Source organism: Spinacia oleracea, chromosome 3 (assembly GCF_020520425.1).
Source record: "Spinacia oleracea cultivar Varoflay chromosome 3, BTI_SOV_V1, whole genome shotgun sequence".
NCBI lineage: Eukaryota > Viridiplantae > Streptophyta > Magnoliopsida > Caryophyllales > Amaranthaceae > Spinacia > Spinacia oleracea.
Window position 1 is genome coordinate 111,729,131 of NC_079489.1, and position 21,893 is coordinate 111,751,023.

At 33.6% G+C, this 21,893-nt stretch overlaps 1 protein-coding gene and 2 long non-coding RNA genes across 3 annotated transcripts; 1 reads left to right on the top strand and 2 right to left on the bottom strand.

The window, feature by feature from the left end:
* Positions 1 to 426: 426 nt before the first annotated feature.
* Positions 427 to 1,095, bottom strand: LOC110791394 (uncharacterized). The gene has a single exon (XM_021996136.2). It carries the CDS (start codon positions 1,093 to 1,095, stop codon positions 427 to 429), a length of 669 nt encoding a protein of 222 aa, XP_021851828.2.
* A 1,519-nt stretch (positions 1,096 to 2,614) lies between these two features.
* On the top strand, positions 2,615 to 6,179 carry LOC110791393 (uncharacterized). The gene is made up of 4 exons (XR_002534082.2): positions 2,615 to 3,757; positions 3,909 to 4,229; positions 5,552 to 5,792; positions 5,882 to 6,179. It is a non-coding gene; the product is annotated as an uncharacterized lncRNA (long non-coding RNA).
* A 3,986-nt stretch (positions 6,180 to 10,165) lies between these two features.
* LOC110791390 (uncharacterized) lies at positions 10,166 to 12,093 on the bottom strand. Its single transcript, XR_002534081.2, has 2 exons — positions 11,828 to 12,093; positions 10,166 to 10,611 (listed from the first exon to the last, which is right to left on the bottom strand). It is a non-coding gene; the product is annotated as an uncharacterized lncRNA (long non-coding RNA).
* Positions 12,094 to 21,893: the final 9,800 nt, after the last annotated feature.

Genomic DNA, 21,893 nt, shown 5'->3' on the forward strand with positions numbered 1-21,893 from the left:
GTGTTACACTCTGTAATTGCCTTCCAAACATGCAAGGGAAGAAACTCCTTCAAAGCAACCGGAAGTATTGGCCCAACCCAATATGTTACGATGTTGAGTATTGGGCCAACTTTTTATAATGCTACGCATGCACAATTAGTAAAAATAGATTAAAGATGATGTATTGGTTAAATTCCGACTTCACCTGGTTACCACTTCCATTACCCTTTTTTCCCTTTTTATGCTTAGTAAATCACTCATACTCCCTATGGCCTTTCTTTTGGTAGTAGTTACAAGTCACTAAGTCCCCCTTGCAGTTTTTACCAGGACGGTATTAATGCACCTCTTACAATGGTACACTCTCTCAGACTGATTCTTATTGTTGTAGCCCTGATTATTCCTCCCTTGGAAATTCCCATTCCCATTCTTGTTCTTCTTGAAGTTCCCTTAATTTCCTCCATGTGAATTAAATTCCTTTCTTTTCTCACCCATTACAACATTCCCATCCATGTGAAGACCGACAATGTGGGCGGCTCTCCCATACACGATATCTAGAGTTGAAAAAGTTTCACCACCTAACCCCAGCTGGATTTCATCAGCCAACCCTTGCTGAAACCTTTGGGACTTTAATTCCTCAGTGGCTACTACCTCGGGTGCAAACCTCGATAGTGCTATGAATTTTCTATAATACTCAGAGATGGTCCTACTCCCCATCCTAAGGTTGATAAAATCTTGGGCTTTTTGTTTCCTCATAAAAGAAGGGTAAAACTTCCCTCTTAAGGCAGTAACAAATGAATCCCAATTGAATCCCTCAGCAGCGCTAAGTATAGCCCCATTTTCTTTCCACCACAAATCAGCTTCATCTTTTAAGTATAGCACATCTTGACCTACTCTCGTGTTCTCAGGACAATTCACAGCCCCAAATAATTTCTCAAACTCCCTAATCCAATTCTCTAAGACGGTAGGATCAGCTTGCCCCTTAAAGTATGGTGGTTTAACCTTGGGTAGTCTCTCAAACATGTCCCCAGCAGAATCGGGACGCTTAGTTCTCTCATGAGTCAATTTCTCCGCCAAAAGGCGAATCGCAACAACTAAATCGCTATTATTGGTTGCCATTCTAGTGTACGACCTGAAATTAACGTACTCTACTTTAGGTTCGATACATAACTTACATGTCATTCTCTACAAAGGCAATATTTGATTTGACCATAGAGGTCGTATCAACAAACAATTACTCATGAAGGCACAACGATGTCACAGAATAATCATTATCAATCATCTATGAAGAATATTCGCATAAAGACACACAGTTAAGGAACAATGAATAAAAAAAATTTAAATTATAGCAAATAAATAAAATATTTGCCTTCCGCGTGCCCAAAATAAATTCTTGATCACTTGGATAACTCACTATTTACTTTTATTCCTCAAAAGATGCTAATAACAACTTTCGAAAGCATAATACTATACTTTTCCTAAAATGAAATAAAGGTACTATGAACTAAATTTAAATCACTTTTGGGAGAATTGTCCAACATTATTCTCAAAACATAAATGAATAAATAAATAATCTAGAGTGAAACATCATCAGTCTTATCCTGTGATTCCTTGTAGTTTCCTAAAGTAAAGAGCTCGTATTCAAATTCGTCATCATTCTCAGTATTATAATAATAAACATGTCTTCTATGCCTTATGGATCTTCGTAATCTTTTAGGTTGAGGCTCGTCCTCTTCTAGCTCAAAATCACTATCGGGTCTCATAACAACATGAAATATCAATTATAGTTTTCCCCTAGCACGGTCAAACTCATGAAGAAATTGATCATCACTATAGGGCATGCATATTCTCAATATATTATGACATAATGCGTTCTAGATCGGTGTAGCTATTATTGTCAGACTCATAATCCTCATCTCTCTCACCATCGCTTAGTACGATAGGGTTGTAGTAGCTTCCTACTCTAGTATCTTCTCTATCAGACGTGCCTAGGAATCTATAACAAATAAATATAATTTTATTAGTAATTTGTACTCTCACTTAACGTATGATCCCCACAATAAACAATAAGTAAGAATGATAACAACGCTGCTAGGCAATTAGTCTGATTTTACTTAATATTTCTTGCCACACATCCGAGAGGGAAGAAGTAAGAAAATATCCTAAACCCGTATTTCCAACCCCCCCCCCCCCCCCCCTCACAACTGGATTTTGCGATACTAAGCCTACAAATGAGGAAAGATGAAGAGGCACGAAAAAATAAAAAAACTGAGAAAAAGGTAGTAGCAGTAGCAGATGTGGAAGAAACAGCTTCAGGGGACACATGCACTGAAAGTACCCAAAGAACAAGATGAAGAAAAGAAACATCAGAGGCGCATGAAGTGATTATACCACTACTGGTGATTGAGCAGGAGAAGTTGAGTGCACCAGCAGTGGCTAGGGGTGTTCAAAAATACCCGACCCGAAATACCCGACCCGTCAACCCGCTGACCCACTTCAAATTTACCAAGTAGTTTATCGATTTTTTAAAAATTAACCGGTCGGGTACCCGACCCGGTATTATTGGGTGTGAGTCGGGTCGGGTCATGAGCCGTTGTTTTATTCTGGCGGGTACCCGGATACCCGTATTCCTTATCTCAGTTATTTTTTTGTCGTTCATTTGTCTTTTATGATTCCCTCTCTCCTGCTTCTCTTCTACGGTTCTACCCAACCTATTTTTCTTTTTTCTCTCTCCTCCAAAAAAACTCTTATTTATCCGATCTTGGTTCTAGAGGTAGAAATTATGTAATATCTTCACTTGATTTTAAAAGATTGTTTGACGATCTACATTTTGGTTACAATTTCTTTGTTGTTCATCAATAGATAATCTCTCTAACATTGGATTCAATTGCTAATAGTAGTGGAGAATTGGAGATGTAGCTATTGTGTTCTTCCATAGAGGGGCCTCTTCATTTTTTCCCCAGTAAATCATTCACAAGAAGAAATTAGAGTAAGATCTGCAATTTCAGTTGGGATGTATAGCAGGTGTATACAAATGGTGAAATTGGGATGTATTTAATTAATCTAATTAGATTGATTTAATTTTGTCAAATTTTGAATTAAATGTAGATTATTGATTTGCTGCTTGTCTATGCATTTTTTCCAAATTTAAATTACTTTTACTCGCCTACTACTTTGTACTCTATTTTGAGTGCTTGGTTTTCCTTCCTCGATTTTGATTATGTGTTCAATTGTTCATGTATCAATGGCGTGATATGAAATCTTTCTCTAAGTAAATTTCGGGTACCCGGTTTTCGTGGGTCGGGTCATGGGCCGATTTTTTAACTACCCGCTTTTGCAATGCGGGTACCCGGTAATGAACACCCCTAGCAGTGGCAACTGAGGTGGATGTATCAGTGGAGATGCCAACAACACAAGTAGTTGAATCATTGGTGAATCCTTCACCATAAGTGAAAGTTAATGAGAATGTATCAGTGGTGATTCCCGCACAACAAGAGGTTGAATTAGAGGTAATTCCTCAACCATAAGTGGCAGTTGAGGTGGATAAGAGTGTTACACCATCACAGGCGGTACCGACCGTGGTGGCTGAGGCGCCTGAACAATCTTTTGATGCTGCAAAGTCAATAGAAATTGATGAACAATCTTCATCTAAAGATTCTTCTTCACCGAGAACTTCAGCATATGAAGTCCCAATATCAGCAATGATTTCAAGCACAAAGACAGACTTGAAATTGGACGATATTTTTGAAGAGAAGAATGACAACAAAGATGAAGGAAAAGGGTAAACATTTATCATATTTAAACTGATTTTGTATTCGTAAAACACCACAAAGGCTACACGTGGGCCTTTACATACCTTTGGTGTGTTATTGGTCCCAAATTTGATTTTGGATTTGATTTTTTTTTTCGTCGATGGTTCCTATGCCAAACAGAAAGGTTGAGGAGAGAGAAAAATGAGAAAAAAAGGGGCAGCTTGAAGGAGAGAGAATACACTCACACCCTCATCAACGAAAGTTCATCCCCACCGTCGTCAACCAACCCCAACCACCACCCTCATCAACGAACCTCACCCACCACCGGTCACGCAACACGAGTCAGCCAAATCACCCACCAGACCACCACCAGTCAAGCGATACAAAATAGGGCTTTAAATAGTTGAATTCGGCTACAAAAACCTTGGATCTGTAGTTGGAGTGTTGATGGTCGAATTCCACCAGAAAATCCGGTGATGGGCGGCGGTAGGAAGTGATTTGGTATGTTTCATTTCATGAATTTTTTTTTACGAATATTGGTTCCAATTGTTTTTTTCCGGTAGGGTTTGTTGGTGTTGGATTGATTGATTGAGGGTATGTGGATTTGTAAAATGAAATTTGCGTTTAAAACCGATACGTCATCAATCGGTGTTTTATGAATTCAATTTCTAAGATCAGAAGTTAAATTATTTTAATTAATAGGTTTGTTAACAAAAATTAAAGATTGGATGTTCTACAACTAGGTTAATTCTATCGTTACTGCTAATTTTCTGTATTTGTAAGGAGATAATTGCTTATTTTGGGTAGTTAGTGAAAATAAGCTACCCGTAATCTCATTTGATGAAGGATATTCCATCTGTTTGGAGATTATAATCTGATGGTCGTTAGAGATGGAAAACTTATTGGCTACTGCATGAAGATGATCAAAGGCTTTTAGTTTCACTGTTTCCTGGTATTAGGTACGCTGTATTGATGATTAGTAGTTTGACTATAGCGGCAGGGGTCTTAAATTCATAATCATCAAATACTCTTGTTAAGGTTATTTCTGCTTGTTGCCAGTAGCTTATAATTGATAGATTTGGCACTAATCGGGTTGGAGTCTTGCTCGAATTATCCTATGTCAATTATGAGTGCCCTATGTGGATGAAGCTAATCCATTTCATTCTAGCTTTGATAGTTTGATGCTGTTTTTAACCCACTCTCTTAGACAAGGATGTTTTCTAAAATTGAACTGATGATGGAAGCCAACCAAGTATTAATTTTCTACATTCTTGACATTCTATTGTTAGGCGATGAGCTTTTAGGGTCATTACTGAAAAATAATGACTAATGAGCTTTTAGTGTCACACATACACTTAGTGTTGTTGTAATCAAAATGCATCATTGATTACTGAAAACTAATGCTTTTAATATTAGTCCATGAGCTACCAGACTGAACGGTAGGGGGTAATAGTTGCCAGCTACTCAGCTGGGGAATTGTTTCTTTGTCGGTAATGTAGATGAGCTTGTTTAGACTAATACGAGGTAACAATATGATGATAATATTGAGTTTGGACACTATTATCTCAAATTTATTTCATTCCGCATAATAGATGTTGATAGATGAGTTTAATACTTGTGTGTAGTTGTATTCCTGTAATCGTTGTATGTGCTGAGATGATAAGCTAGGCTCCCCTCCTTGAACTCCCTTATGCGTTCTACTTGTATATACTTGTATGTCTGTATACCTGTACTTATTTCCTAGTATAATTTTGCTCTTATCCTAAAAAGTAAGTTGTTTTTATTGCTGAAATTTGCCGCTTTGTTTTCTTATGACTTGTAAGGAAACAGAAAAATCCTCAATGTTGAGTCGAATTCAGGTTTATGCTGGCGGGTCTGATCAGTTTTGGGGCCGCTGTGATTTTTGGTTTTTGAGTTCCAGTTGCGGGTTTGTTAGAAGGTAGCAAAGCTGATTTCATAACTTTATTTGACTCATTGACTTGGTCTTAATAAGCCGCATCAGACTAACAGTCTCATCCGAGTTGTGATGACTTTCATTCTGTGATGGTGGTTCTCCTACTCACAGTGAGTACTTGGTTTAAGATGGTTGAATGCTTGAATTATTGTATTCATTCCTATTCTCTCACTAACTTCTCCTTATTTTTGTTTGATAGGTCTTCGAAAATGTGTACGAGCGTACATGACAAGTCGACAATACGATTACATTTTAGAAATAAGTTTTGGATATTAGATAGAGTCTTGTTGTATCAATCAATATGTGATTAAGTTGAGGAATCTAGATGCGAGAGGATATGGAACAAGTGTGGATGATAATTTATCCGAGCTCAATTTATATATTTCATACTTCCTTACAAGAATTGTGAGCAAGTTTGATGTAATCGAATTATAGTGGAGATTGTTGATTTGTTATGTGACACTTATTTTTTTCATATGAAGAATATAATTTCTTAATTATTTTTTTGGAAATTGTTAGTATTTCTTTTAATAAGATTGTATGAAAAGGTAATTAGAATGAATTATGTACTTGTATAAATAGCATCTCTTATCCTTGATATACACTTCTTTGCACAATGACTCAACCAGATGTGTTGATACTCTCTGGCGCCCCTGCTAACATGGTTACTACTCAATATAACGCTAAAGTATTGCATTTGATATTAGCCTCAGGTTTGAATCTTCTTAAAGTACTTTAATCCAGGCCACCCCTCAACATAACTTTATTTTTAATTATTTTGAATTAGTATTGTATACATTTGCTTTACTATGAAAACACAAGTATGTTTAGGAATTTTCTTTATTTGAGAACACTAACAAAATGGTACTTTTTCCAGCTTTTAAAAAAACACCAGCAAAATAAAAGGGCATGGGAAAAATTAATTAATATAATCCTATATAACAGTGTGTTTGGAACAAATGATTAAAGGCATATGTAAGAAAATATGAATGAAATTTTGAGAACTACGGGTAAAGTTATCCTTATTATTTATTATTTATTGTTTTTTGTTTTTTGTTTTTTGTTTTATATTTATTATTTATTATTTTATATTTATTATTTATTATTTATTACTTATTATTTATTACTTATTATTTACGGTTTATTGTTTACTATTTACAACGTATTTACTACTTCCTCCGTTCTTGAAAGTTCTTTACGCCTTGGGATATGTGTCCAAAGTATGAAAATTTGGCAATAAAGTCTACAAAATAAAACAAAGTGTTGAATGAGTCCAAAACAAAAAGTAAAAACAAAAAAGGGCGGAGGGGAAGGGTGAATGCAAATTAGTAAGTTGAAGCGGAATCGAACCCGTGACCTAGTGACAGTGTGGCGCTATTTCAAGCTATATTGTGTAACCAAGTTGACAGTGAGGCAAAGCCATTGGCCTTAGTCAACACAAATTGTACTTAAGTGTTATTATTATGGATTACTAAGAAACAAAATATATAACGCAATATTAAATATATTTTTTATAGAATAACGTATTAAAAAACGCAATATTTCAACAAAAAATGCAATGTTTTTAGGAAATTTTTATTAATTACTCGAAGCAACCTAATAATATTTACTAAAACATTTACTAAATTTGTTACCAACGTGTAATGAAAATCATTAGAAGTGACTTAAAAGCCGAATAGTTCATAACAATATATTAGTCGAACATAATTAGAAATCTAAAATACTTAATTATATCAAAAAAGTTACTTAATTTCTACGTAGCCGACTTACATTACAAAATTCAAGGATTAGCACGTAGTAGCTATTCCTAGTTGAACAAAGATTGTAACGAATTTCTAAAATTGTTGTCGTCGTAGACTCGTAGGCATGATGATGGCACTTGACACAAATTGTCAAAAGTAGTAAAAGTAAGCTCGTGTAAGAGGATGGGGTGTAAGAGTAGGGTAAACTTTTTGTGTTTGCATGAAATTAAAGATAATAGTTTAGGTTGAAAAATGAAACATTAAAACCTAGTAATCTAAACCAAGTTAATATTTTCGCTTGAAAAGCGAAACATTAAAATTTAATAAACCAATATAAGTAAAATAAATCTTCGTTTAACAAAAAAAAAGTGAGTAAGGAAAAAAAATTGTATTTTTAATTACGATATATAAAAATAAAGTAACGATTGTTTGGGCATAGGAAATAATTATTTACAATAAAGTAGTAGTTGTATTAAACTTAAAATTGGTTATCAGAATTAATACCATAAACCCTAAACCCTAAAGTTAAAATTGATCGTTACTATTTTAGTGTGTAAACAGACCTTGGGGATTCTTAACGATCACAAGTTAAAAAAATTTGGTGATTTTTTGTATGTCATTGACCTTTATCCCCTTTACATTAATCTTATGATATGATGTATGACATAGTTAAAGAGAAACATATGTTGTAAAAAGATAAAATTGTAAAAACATATTGAGTTTAAGATTGTAAATCGCAAAAATTAAAGAAAACCAGTCCAAGCCGGTCCAAAACAGGACCAGATCTGAATTTTCCGGTCCGGGTCCGGTTTGGTCCATATTCTTTCCGGTCCGGTCCTCGGTCCGTGAACTCTGAAAATTTTGGTCCACCGGTCCAACCGGTTCCGATCCGGTCCGGTCCGGTTTTGGACCTATGCACACCCCTAATCGTGACTATGTAAACCATGTGTAAAAGGACCTCGCGCATTTAACGATCGCAATATACGCTTAACTTAGAATTGTGAATATGTTCGGATTTAAAAGGACCTCAAAGATTCTTAATGATCGCACAAGTTTAGAAGTTAGAATCTTGATTTGAGGCACAAGTTCAAATAGCGGATAAATCATTTTGTATTAATAATTTTAGAATCGTGACCATGTTTGTGTTTAAAAGGACCTCATGGATTCTTAACGATCGCAATATACCCTAAAGTTAGAATCGTGACCATATTAGTGTTATACTCTTAACTTAGAATCGTGACTATGTTCCGATTTAAAAGGACCTCATGGATTAGGATGTGTATTACCATTATAATTTCTAATTCAAAAAGATCAACCATGTATAATAAAATAGAATATGTTTTAATTACAAGGTTCTCAAATCAAAATTTTTTCCTAATTCAAATAAGGATCAAATGGGTACTATTTACAAATACATGAGAAAACCTACAAATAAATAATAAATAATAAATAATATATAATAAATAATAAATAATAAGTAATAAGTAATAAGTAATAAGTAATAAGTAATAAGTAATAAGTAATAAGTAATAAATAATAAATAATAAATAATAAATAATAAATAATAAATGATAAATGATAAATGATAAATAATAAATAATAAATAATAAATAATAAATAATAATAATAAATAATAAATAATAAATAATAAATAATAAATAATAAATAATAAATAATAAATAATAAATAAGAAATAAGAAATAATAAATAATAAATTATAAATAATAAATTATAAATAATAAATTATAAATAATAAATAATAAATTTTTTTTTGAAATAAAATAATAAATAATAAATAATAAATAATAAATAATAAATAATAAATAATAATAATAAATAATAAATAATAAATAATAAATAATAAATAATAAATAATAAATAATAAATAATAAATAATAAATAATAAATAATAAATAATAAATAATAAATACAATAAAATAACAAATAACAAATAACAAATAACAAATAACAAATAACAAATAACAAATAACAAATAACAAATAACAAATAACAAATAACAAATAACAAATAACAAATAACAAATAACAAATAACAAATAACAAATAACAAATAACAAATAACAAATAACAAATAACAAATAACAAATAACAAATAACAAATAACAAATAACAAATAACAAATAACAAATAACAAATAACAAATAACAAATAACAAATAACAAATAATAAATAATAAATAATAAATAATAAATAATAAATAATAAATAAAGCGTTGTGAGTATTTCTAAACAGAAGAAGTATCATTAAGGCGGGAATTGATTCTCGTATTTGTATTTTGATGACACGCACTTGTTTAACTCTTTTATATCTCAAAAACCTATTTATTTTATAAAAACTTAATTGTCACAATTGCATATTAAATTTAAAAGCCTTTATAATATTTGTTTTATGTTGAGAATTATTATTCAAATTTATCTTTATGTATTATTATATACGAAGTACTATTAAAGTCACCAAAATAACACAGTTAAATATCATGTTTCACTTGGTTAGTGACACTACCTCATATTATCTTAGTCACGAGATGAAAATTATTACTAGTCACGAGATCAGTTCCTGCTAACATACTTCAAATGCTTGCTCTTAACCACTCTGTTTTTTTTTTTATAACTATTTTAATCAATCCTCATAAAACACCAATTACTTATATCCCAGCCCATTTTAATTACTTTTATATAAAAAAAATCACTTGTATACTCTTCATACTTAAATAATCAAGTGTGACAAAACAAAAACCAATCTTTATTGTAATTCAATTTCTAATACACGTATTTCTTAATGCAAGAATTCCAAACAGGCTCATAATTTGTCCAAGGAAGTACAAAAATATAAATTGAGCCCGGATAAACTATCATCTACACTCGTACAATATCCTCTCACATATAGGTTCCTAAACTTGCCGATTTAGTGGTATGTCCCTAAAATCCTTAGTACAATATCCAAAAGTTATTGCTAAAATATAATCGTATTTCAGTGTAGGCTTCTTCACAATTTTGAAGACCTATCAAACAAGATTTTGCTTCATTTGAGTTTGATTATAAATGGACCTTGCAAAGAGGGAGCTAACAGAAAATGCATAAAAACACTTCTGCTTTGTCTTTGCCTTATTACCATCTTCAACAACCACATTCCTGTTCCTGCTGATCCTCCGTACTGGCGTTGCCAAGCTACAACAACAACAACAACAACAACAACACAGGAATCAGTTTTTTCCAGACCAATGTTGACAGCCTTCTACTCTCACTCTTTTCAAATGCTTCTGTCTCAAAATTCTACAACATGTCTATCACCATAAATGGCAACAACAACACAGCATACGGATTTCAAACATGTTATCCAACTTTATTGTATATGTAGAACTATTAGCTTTGTTACAAAATAGGATTAAGAAATAGAACAGTTAGAATTGTTGCTAAAGTAGTTAACATTGCTAGCAAGAATATTGTACGGAGGCCAGAAGACCATATACCAGAATTTAACTAATAGGTCATTCAAGTATGGTCAAAAATCAAAGCTTTCTAAGTAAATGAATAAATCTAGCCTATAGAGCTTATAATTCTCCTGCTTTATAGAGCTCATCGTGCTCCTATTTCCACTAAACATAGAATGGATGCAACACCAAAGTTGACATTAACAGTCCAGGAGGTTACTTACAACTTACAAGGAAAGGGTTGTAGTCAAGCAGGGGGAATACAAAGTTTTACAGGCATCATGTCCCAAATGGTAAATCAGAGCAGGCTGTATTGTTATGTCTAATTAACACCGAATTTTCGCTTTTACAGTAGCAAGCTGACATAAATCATGAAACACGAGCAACTAATAGTACCACTCCCCTCCAATTTTAAGTCTCTAGTTTGTGCAAAAGGGATCATGCAAAAGAGATAACACTACTTGAACAATGAAACAATAGTAGCACTTTATCATGTTGCAAAAACTAAACATTGGATTGGAAGAGGAATTTCATCGAACAGGTGGTATGCATAACCAAAATGACAATAGGATAGAGGAATTTCATCGAACATGTGGTATGCACAACCAAAATGACAATAGGACCAAAAACACTAACCTATTCATGGCTGGTCTATGCATACAACCTCTAACCCTCAAGGAACTTGCAAACATCCAATCTAAGGACATACACCCAGCATAGATAGCTCCGCCAAATACAAACAATGAAAAATTTCAATTTATAATTATGTAAACACAAACACAAAATTCAATTTATGAAACAAAAAACACAACCCACAGATTTGCCAACAGATAACATGCATTCAATAATTATCACAAAATCATTACATAATTTCAAGATTAACAGTTAACTAGATAAATAAGAATAACATAAACATAGATGAAAAAATTTATACAAAAATTTCAACCAATTACCTGCAACTTGTTGAGCTTCGTCTTCAATAACAACAGAAGTTGCGAACACAACAAAAAAATGTTAGAAGCTCTTCACTGCAGCTCTGATATTTTTCTTTAGAGAGGTTGAGCGGGAAATGAAATTTGAGGAGTAGGGCGGGAATTGTACCGCTCAAGCAAGGAGTGTGGCGCAATTAGCCAAAAATTTTTCCCCCTGTTTTAACCCTTCTCCCCCCAAAAATGAATTTTACTAACGCTGATGTGGACCAACCAAAGGTCAGGGTATGCTGATACAACATACCCGGGTATGTGTATCATCTTTCGTAAAACACTGGTTATATTATGAAAACAAGGTTAAAATAATAATAATATTATGTATATTTATTTAAAAGAAAAATTTGGTAATATTAATCCAACCTTTGGTCAATTTTTTTTAATTAAGCCCACATATGACATGTTTTTTTAATAATCCCACCTTTATTACCCAACGACTTTTATTTGGTTCAACATGTCATAAACCTGTTATAGGCGGTAATATGTCCCTACGTGACAGTAATCTCTCTAGATATATTCAGTCATCATCATCAATTCATCACCATCTCGTTGACTTTTTAACCGGTTACTGGTCACTTAAACCCAATAATAGTCGTTTGGTAGTAAAGGTGAGATTATTAAAAAAAAAGTATGTCATAGGTGAGATTAATAAAAGAAAATCGGCCAAAGGTTGAATTAATATTACCAAATTTTCCTTTTTAAAATGTTCTTATTTTACAATTTATTGTTCATTTGTTTATAACTACTTATACATTATCAATTTTTCGGAAGATCCTGTTTGAAATTTTTGTTCATTTTGTTTGGTTTTAATATTCATTTGTTTTATACTTTTTGTTCAAACTTCTTGTTCTTTTTGTTCATACCTTTTATATTCTTCGTTCTTTCTTGTTCTATTATAGAGCATCTTTTACACCCTGATTCATAAAATTGTTCATAACTGTTGTGTTGTTTGTTCTTTCTTCTGGAATTTTATGTTCTTTTATGTTGTCTTTTTTGTTCTTTCTTTTTGAATGGTTTGTTCTTTCTCATATGAGTAAACTGTTCATAATTTTTTTATATGTTCTTACGTTTTGTAGTATTTGTTTTTTTTTTCCCAGTAGTATGTGTTTATGCGTTAATTTCTTTAATGTTTGATCATCTTTTTGGCTTTGATATTCGTTTGTTTTATTGTTATAATTATTTTGCTATTTCGTTTAATTTTTTATATACACAGAAACAAGAACGATGACAAGGGAAGGAGACCTCGAAGAATACACAAACTACCTGCTGCCTTTATATCTCCATATTTGGTCAAGTATCGAGACTTATTCAAAAATATGGACACCATGCATCAAAGTCTTGAAGATTATGGGATGAGTGGTGAAGACGACATGTATTTTCATTAAATTTAACGTAAAAATAATTTAGATTTAAACTTAAATACTTCCTCCTAATTTACTTTCTGTTTGTAGCGAGATTCTTTATTTTGATGGATATAACTACATCAATCGAGAAGACATGAAAACACTCGTTGGAGATGCGGAGTTGGTTAACTGTGTTATTGATGCATGGTCAAAGATTCTAAATGCAAAGGGAAACTAAGATAAGCTCTTCCTTTCAACAGTTCCATACGTAAGTATTATAGTTGATGTTATTTAAAATTGTTCATTTTGTTATTATAAAATGTTCAATCCTTTCTAGTCTTCTGTTTATTATTCTTTTCTTATTATTTCTTCAACAGTTCCTATTGTAATTGACAAGTTATGCTATCCATATATGTTAATCGCTTTTCTGTGGAAATACAACATATAATGTGCACAAACAAATTATGCCCGGCAGGCACCCCATATGAAACAAAGTTTGAAGATTTTGCATACAGGATTAATGAAGAACTAGATAAACATAACTTCAAATCCATTCATCAATTTAAACAAGTAAAATTATGTTATTGATATTTTAAAACAAAAACTTTAATGTTCATTTTCATCTTTACGATGATTCATTATTTTTAACTTAAATATTTACTTCTTTTTCAGATATTCATCCCCGTTTTTGCTACAAAACACTTTTATCTTCTAGTCATCAACCATTATAATGGAACAATAGATGTAATTGACAATAGGACTATTCTAAGTTGGGTAAAATTTAAAGATAAATACGAGGGCCACCCAGAAATTCTGGTAAGAAATAAATCATTCACACATCTATATTTGAAATATCCAATATAAATATCTTACTTTTACGAACATACAATTTCAGTTGAATGCATATGCAAAATATATGGAGTCATTTGTTATGAGGTGGAAGCAATGCAAAAGTATGAAATGAACTTGAAGATGATGAAATGGAGAAGCAACCAAGATACAACAAATTGTGGTGTGCATGTTACGAAGCACATGGAGACCTATAATGGTGATCCATACCAATGAAACTGTGACTTGAAAGCAAATGATGCAAGTCTAATTTTTGTTCTTTACTTTTCATGTTATGTTCATTTAGTTTTTGTGTTTTGTTCTTTTGTTTTCTATTTTGTGCAGTCTATTGATTTTCTTTTACATTCACTTTTATAATATTAGTATACTAGTCTTATATGCACGCGATGCGTGCGGGATTATATAAAAATCTAAAGTTGTATTACAACAAATATTAGATAAAAAAAGTTCACAAAGTTCATATTTAAAAAAACCAAGTTTATACTACACCATCATACATCTAAATAGTGAAACAGAGTAATAATGCCTTTACATGAAAAAATCTAAATCCTACTATCAAAATATAAATTCCAAAATTCCATCATATACCTAAGAAAAAACGTTCGCCTTTAAAGAAAAATTAATCGTCACTATTTAAAAAAATCTAAATAGTAACACAATTTATTCATGCACTAATATGATTAAAAATCAAAATCATACTACCGGAGTAACTACACATATTTCTCCAGCTCTTTACGATCTTAGTAATCAAACTACAATTTCTGGATGACATCGAACATCTTTCTCCAGCTCTTTACGAACTTTTATTGTATATACTACGAAATCCAACTTAGTCTCTAGGTTGTGTATCTTGATAGCACAATCTACTTGGCTGGAAACACCTGCATCGCCAAAATAAATCAAAGACAAAAGATAACACATTAAAGAAGCACCATCAAAAATGGCAAAGTAACTACTGGACTGTAAACGCTTAAGGTGGCTAAATTTACCAATTTAAACCATATTAAGCAAACCACCTGCATACACCAAAACAAACAGCATAACCGTAGTCCAGAAACAACCAAAAGAAGAAGTTGTGCCCAATCTGAAAACAGTAAAACAGATGCAAGCTACCAGCCTGCACTCAGCAAAAAAACGACCAGCAAGCCAACAGGCTCCCAACACACCTGTTGCAGATTAAAACAGAAGCACCGCCACAGACTCACTATTAAGGCACTAAACAACTAATTTAGCCCCATGAAGACACCTCAGGTAAGCTACAACCTGAATATCTCTATTATATATATAAGCATTTAAATGCAGTGAAGTAAAAAAGCTTACAGCACCATATGCATAACTTGCACCCTCAACGGGAGCACACCTTGAACAATCACACGTCACCCAAAACTTAAATTATGTTGAACTTCCTAAAATTATTAAAAAAAACCTTCATCAGAACCCTAATTTTCTCTGTGGGGGAAATCAGCAGTCAAACAGTCATGAATCAAAGAACACTACCAAGTTCATCAAAAACCATCATCAAACCCAAACTTAAATTCAACTTTCTGAAATACCTAAGAGGCTAAGACAAACTAAACATTTCAGCAAAAAATTAACTATTTAAACCCTAATATTCAGAAAGTAAAACAGAAAAAACTTGCAATCCCAAAGAACTAATCTGGAAAGTGCAATTCCCGTCGGAAAAAGTAACAGGCTCTTCAATTTCGCCATGGATAGTGTAATAAAATTACACTAAAAAAACAAAAAGCAAGGAAAACTAAAGAGACTGAACTTATTATCAGCCTTATAATTTTAAACCATTTTATTCTTTTAGTCATTAAGAGAGTTAAAAGGTTATTTTTTTAAGTAAAAAACAGAGAAGTAATGAACTTTTGAATCAGGAAATACTTATGATGTTTTGTTTGTCAGTTTAAAGGTCTTGAATTGTCTATACTGTAGAATCTACTAATAACCTATATTTTATTTTCTTGACCTTATATTAAAACCCGTACATCAAGATCAATTGTTTGGTTGTTTTGAATAGTTCTAAATACCAAAATGTTTGTACTTTAAATTCAATTCACTGATAAACCAACACAATTTATCACCAAATTCATGAAAAAACTCACAATAAAGAATTGAACAAATAAATACCTTTATTTAAGAGATTGAAATGATACCTAGAAGTTTGGGTTAATCAAAATCTGCGCCACTTTTCAGCTTCTGTAAACAAAACAAAATCAAACACAAAAAAATTCACATCGGGAAATCAAGATTTCATAATAAATTGCCCAGTTTAAAAAAAATGATAAGAATCGAACAAACAGAGTAGCTAATTAGGGGAAAAAGTTCTCACCTTTTGCTTAAAATCTAAATATTTCATTTCAAATTTTCAATTGATCAATTTTATTAGAATTTGATCCAAAGAAGCAAATACAGAACATCATGATCACAATCATAATAACCTCGATAAAAAAAATTACTTGTGTAAAATTAGCAGAGCATTAATATCCAAGAATTAACCAAATAAATAAATACCTTTCTAAACTCACAAAAAAGAATTAACCAAATAAATTAATACCTTTCTTTAAGAGATTGAAATGATACCTAGATCAGGACCATCCATTTGGAGGACTTGACAATTAAAATATCTTACAGAAAAATAGTTACAAAATAAAATTCATATGCTGAAAATTCAGTTTCTTCTACGCATCATTTTATCTACTTTTAATTAATTTATTCATAATAGTATGATTTAGAGTTCGGATTTTAAATTACACGTAGTATATTAAAACATTGCCTAGTTTGAAATTAATGGAAGAAGTCAAAGATGGCAGCAAAATGACTCCACATTCATTGTTGAATGAGGCGGATCACCACAGTAATTCTAGAACAGCCAAATACCAAGTTCAAACATTACATATGTTCTAAAAATGAGCTAATGGTGAAAACTAATCACAATTTTCCACGAACCCCAAATGCACAATTAAACATCAATCGGTGAACTCCAAAATCAGGAAATTAACACACACTAAAAAGTAAGGAAAAACAAAAAATTAATAGAGGGAGTAATGATGAATTCCAAAATCAGAAATGGCAGAATATCAAATTTGTGATCTGGATATCTTGCAGATTGTAGAAAGGTTCGATTTTTATTTTTAAAAAAAACCACCTCAGAAAACACCTGCAAAATCGAGAAACAAACAGAATGAGATATTGATCCAACAAAAATCAACAAATTAACCTCAAAATCAAATTCAAAATTAAAAAGTCTAGGAGATATAAACAAACAATTCCATAAAATAACAAAAATTAAAAAGTGTTTGCATTATTCTTTTGCCTGTACTATTTCTGAACAAATTGGAACAAAAATGAACAATGTTTAGAGAAATTAACACAAAAACTGTAAAAAACGGATGAAATTATATAAGAAGAAATTTACAAATTCATACTGCAATTGATTTTTCAGTAACTCAATTATACAGATGAGTTAGAAGGCCTATTGTTCCAGGAATTGCTAAAAACGTCTAATTGCAAGAAAAGAAAGATATAAACATACCTTCAATTTCGGTGAGCCTCCAAACAATGGAAAACATGACAATCTTCAAGAATTTCAATGCATAATCTCCTAACGAATTTCGGCGATGAATTTCCCAAAACCCAAAACATTTGTTTTCTCAAATAAATAATAATAATTTCAAAATTTTCTAGATCGAAGAATTGATTGATTGAAATAATAATTTCGTAGGTTGAAGCAACCCGTTACTGGATTACCAGCGAAAATCATAACCCGATTACCAGCGAAATCAATTTGTCGATTCAAATGCGTTTCGAAAACCTGGAATTCCGAAATCTCCAACCCCAAATTCATCAACTCCTACATTTGTCGCAATTTTTGTACAAAACAATCTCTGAGTCAATGGTGAGGAACGCCGAGAAGTAATGAAAGGCATTTGATTAAAAAAAAGTAAAAAATAAAAGGAATTGATTGTAGGAGAGATCGAAGATGAGATATTGAGTGAAGGGAGGAGAGATCGAGATGACAGATTCAGTGATGGGAGGAGAGATCGAAGATGAGGGAGGAGAGAGAAAGTAGGCGAGAGTGAATGAGGCGGAGGAACTCTAACCCTAGAAACGAAAGTGAGGGCTCAGCAAGCCGTTAAGCATCCGTAAACATCGAAAGGAGGGGTATTTTGGTATTTTTCAAGGTGGACACGAAAAGTTAATTTACTTAAAATCCCTCAGGAGCTGGCTTATATAATAGAGATATATATATTTTAAAGATTTTAGTTTTTTTAACTTTTTTTTGATATGCAGACAAATCAAATACGGAAGCTTCGTGTTACTTATTGTGGTCTCCTAATGCTTTCAAAGAAAAATGAACAGCAAGATTCAAACATAAATGAAGCATGGGGGAGAAATTAAAGAATAATTAGGTAGATAGTAAGCAGATTAACAATGATATATTACTATGATAATGTAAAAGTAAATATTTTGGTGTTTTGGTGTTTTGTTCAAAAACAAATAACTTAATGTTCATTTTTTTCAGTATAATATTCAGTTTCCTTTCCAGGGTCATATCCAAACAAAATTTCTATTTATTAACTCAAATGTTCAACTCAATAATCCATACAAAATCTCTATTTATTAACTCCTTGAGTTTTATGAACAGTCTATGTAATGTTCAATATCGTTAAATAGAATGTTAATGTTCATTGTAAAAATAGGTAATGTTCAATATAAATAATAGAATGTGTTGTGGGATCTTTTACGGTGCTGACGTGGCACACGCTCCTCGGAGGTATCAAGTATGACCTGGCACGAACTTCTGGCAACCTGCAAAACAAGAATATTCCCGTAGGAATATTCCCTCCGATGCTTAAGTAAGTATAAGCTAGAGAGATAAGTAATTTGTAGAGAGAAGGCAGAGCAAAGATAAGTTTGTTGTTGGTGGGCAAGAATTGAATGCCCTTTTACCTTGGGATCTGAGCTATTTATAGTGCTAGGGTTTCTTGGGGACTGCACCCTCAACCCTAGCTGTGGGATGCGTGCCCCTTGGGGATTTAGGACACGTGGCCTTCGGCCTGCAATGATGGACCTTCCATATTTGGACCGGCTTTCAAAGAGAATGGGCTCTGCCAAATGGGGCTCTGTCTTTATTCTGGTGGGGTACCAAGATTTTGGGCCTTCTTTCTAGGTCTGAGCCCATCTGACCAGTATGAGTCGTAGGCTGCCTCTTTGGGCTTTGTGGGAGATATATTCAAGCCCACATCATTTGCCCCTCATGAGGAGTGAAAACAGACGTTAGTTTTCACTGCTCTTGGAGTGTCCAACGAGGTGATAACGCGTGGCAGGGGTAATCATTTCTTACCCCTCTATAAATAAGTGGCAAATTTGAGTGATTTTCCCCCTCATTTCCAGTGATCATTTGAGAGCAATTGGAGAAGGTGATTTCCGGCGTCTTACATCCACCAAAATCCACCGTAGCACCGCCACAATCTTCAAAGTCGTGTTCTTGCAGTTCTTCATCCAAGTTCTTTCACAAACTCTTTTGATTTATCAGGTAAATGCTTTCTTTGGAAAAATGTGTTTGTTGATTTTGATTCTTCCGAATTCTCTTCTTAGTCATGCAAGGGTCTCGACAAACTGAGGGCGTCATCTTGTCCCTTTGACGTCTTCTTTTTTTCAAGTTTGTCCCTGTTTTGAGACAAGTCTTGGCTTGTTGCAGGATTTAATGGCGCGAATAGAAGACTAGGAGCAGTTCGAAGGAGAATCCTCTTCTCCTATAGAGGACGTCCCTGAAAGCACTAATGCCACGCCGGCTAGTACGTCAGGTGGGGAGGAAGGTCACCTTCATCCCAACGCCATCTTCCCACTTCAGACGTGGCTGAACTTTCTCACCCTCGAGGGGAAGGCCTATGGGGAGTCTCTGAATCTAGGTTCGGAGTACAAATTTCGTATGCCGGCTGGCATGGACTGCACCAGCTTTGGACTGGTGAAAGGAGAGTTCGCCGTTTACGGCTCGTTTCTGAAGCTGGGTATGAGATTCCCCCCTCACCCCTTTGTGGTGGAGTTGCTGAACGGCTTTAATATTGGCCTGAGCCAAATGTCTCCGAACTCCTGGGCGGGTGTGTTTGGCTATATTGCTCGCTGCGAGCTTGCAGGAATCACCCCTTCCCTTCCGGCGTTCCTAAGAATCGCCTCTATGTCCCAAGTTTCGAGAGCCGCCGCGGGCTGGCTGATTCTTACATACAAGGGGGCCTACCGGACGGTGATGGGGAAGGCGTCTAAGTGGCATCACTGGAGGAAGAAGTGGGTGGTTATCAAAACCACCAATCTGGAGATGTGCGAGAGGATGAGACGCTGGAACGTCAAGCCCAACTTGGTTGGAAAAGGCGCTTCTTTACCTCCCGTCTCCGCCGAGCACTGGGAACGGATCTCGTCGCTGTTCAAGGTCAAGCCGCTCGTCATCAAGGACAAGACGACCTACATACCCGAGGGGTGGTTGCCTCATCTGGATCAATTGAGCAATCCCATTTTCCTCTCGGCTGTAGGCTTGTGTCCGTATATGCCGAGAGGTAATGTATCTATACTTCCAACTCTTCACTGTTTAATCAAAACCGCACTAATGTCTTTATTTTTTTTTTTTTTTTTTTTGCACATGTTCTTTTGACACCATGCTTGGTAGCTTTGTGCATAATTCTTGTAATTATGACTAACTTTTTGGGAATGACATGATGCCCTTTTGAACGTCTTATTGCTTTTTAGCTATCATTCATTTTTTTTTATGATTACGTCCGACGCCCCCAATTTGAGACGTCAGATGTCTGCCCTGGTCTTTTTGCCAAGGTCTTTTGCTACTTTATATAGCTGTGTTAGGAATGTGTAACCCCTGTGTTCTAGGTGATCAGCCTAGTGAGGGTGCTAATCTGGGCCACTTCTTAGGCCTTTAAACGACTAGTCTTTTGGGAGAGCATTAGTTTGCATTTCTCCAAGAGATTTGACAACATTCTTTTCATAAGGATTTCCCAGCAAGACCGGCTTGCAGTGAATTTTTCATTTAATGTTCAAAACATGCTACATGGTGCGTCTAGGCTTTAGACGTCTTTACTGAAGGAATTATGTCCTTAGACATTTCCGGCAATTACTAAATATAAATAGGAATTAATTATGAAGATAATAAGTTAATTATTTTAGTAATCATATTTGCTTGCTAGAGAATAAATGTGATTAGCAGGACAATATTGATTGGACCTACAACTAAAATATATTAATCCTATAAGGTCACACATATAAGCATTAATTGGAATGGGCCCAAAAGGCCCGATGGCAACCGGTCTGTTAAGGGAAGAATGTTGGGCTTTGGTTTTGTGTTAACCTAAAACTCTCACATTATAATAGTTATAATGTCAGGGATTTAGAAATCACGTTCATTCAATATCTGACAAAAAGAAAAACACAAAAACCCTAATTCTAATTCTCTAAACGCCGTACATCCCAAACAAAGCAAGAGACAGATTGTGATCGTTCTCTTCCGTACTAGCATACGTGGGATTCAATTCGTGCTTGTGGACTGAGTAGAGGAGCAACAAGTGGGGCTCTAAGATCTTCGAAGCTTGCATACGAACGGGAGAACACGCTTCAAAGGTGATTATTCTTTCGACTTAATCTGATCTATACTATTGTTATGCATGAGATCCTGTGATAGATGTTAGGAAATTGTTTCCTGAAATTCCGCTTTATGCATCTATATGTTCCTACAGTGGTATCAGTTTTAGCCTCTTGCATAATATTTTATGATCATGATTGTATGCAACATTATTATTTTGATTCAATTAAGGGAAGATTTATTTATGGCTTGA

What these genes read in the sequence shown, in the direction of transcription:
- LOC110791394 (XM_021996136.2), bottom strand. Translation starts at nt 1,095, where the DNA reads ATGGCAACCAATAATAGCGATTTAGTTGTTGCGATTCGCCTTTTGGCG.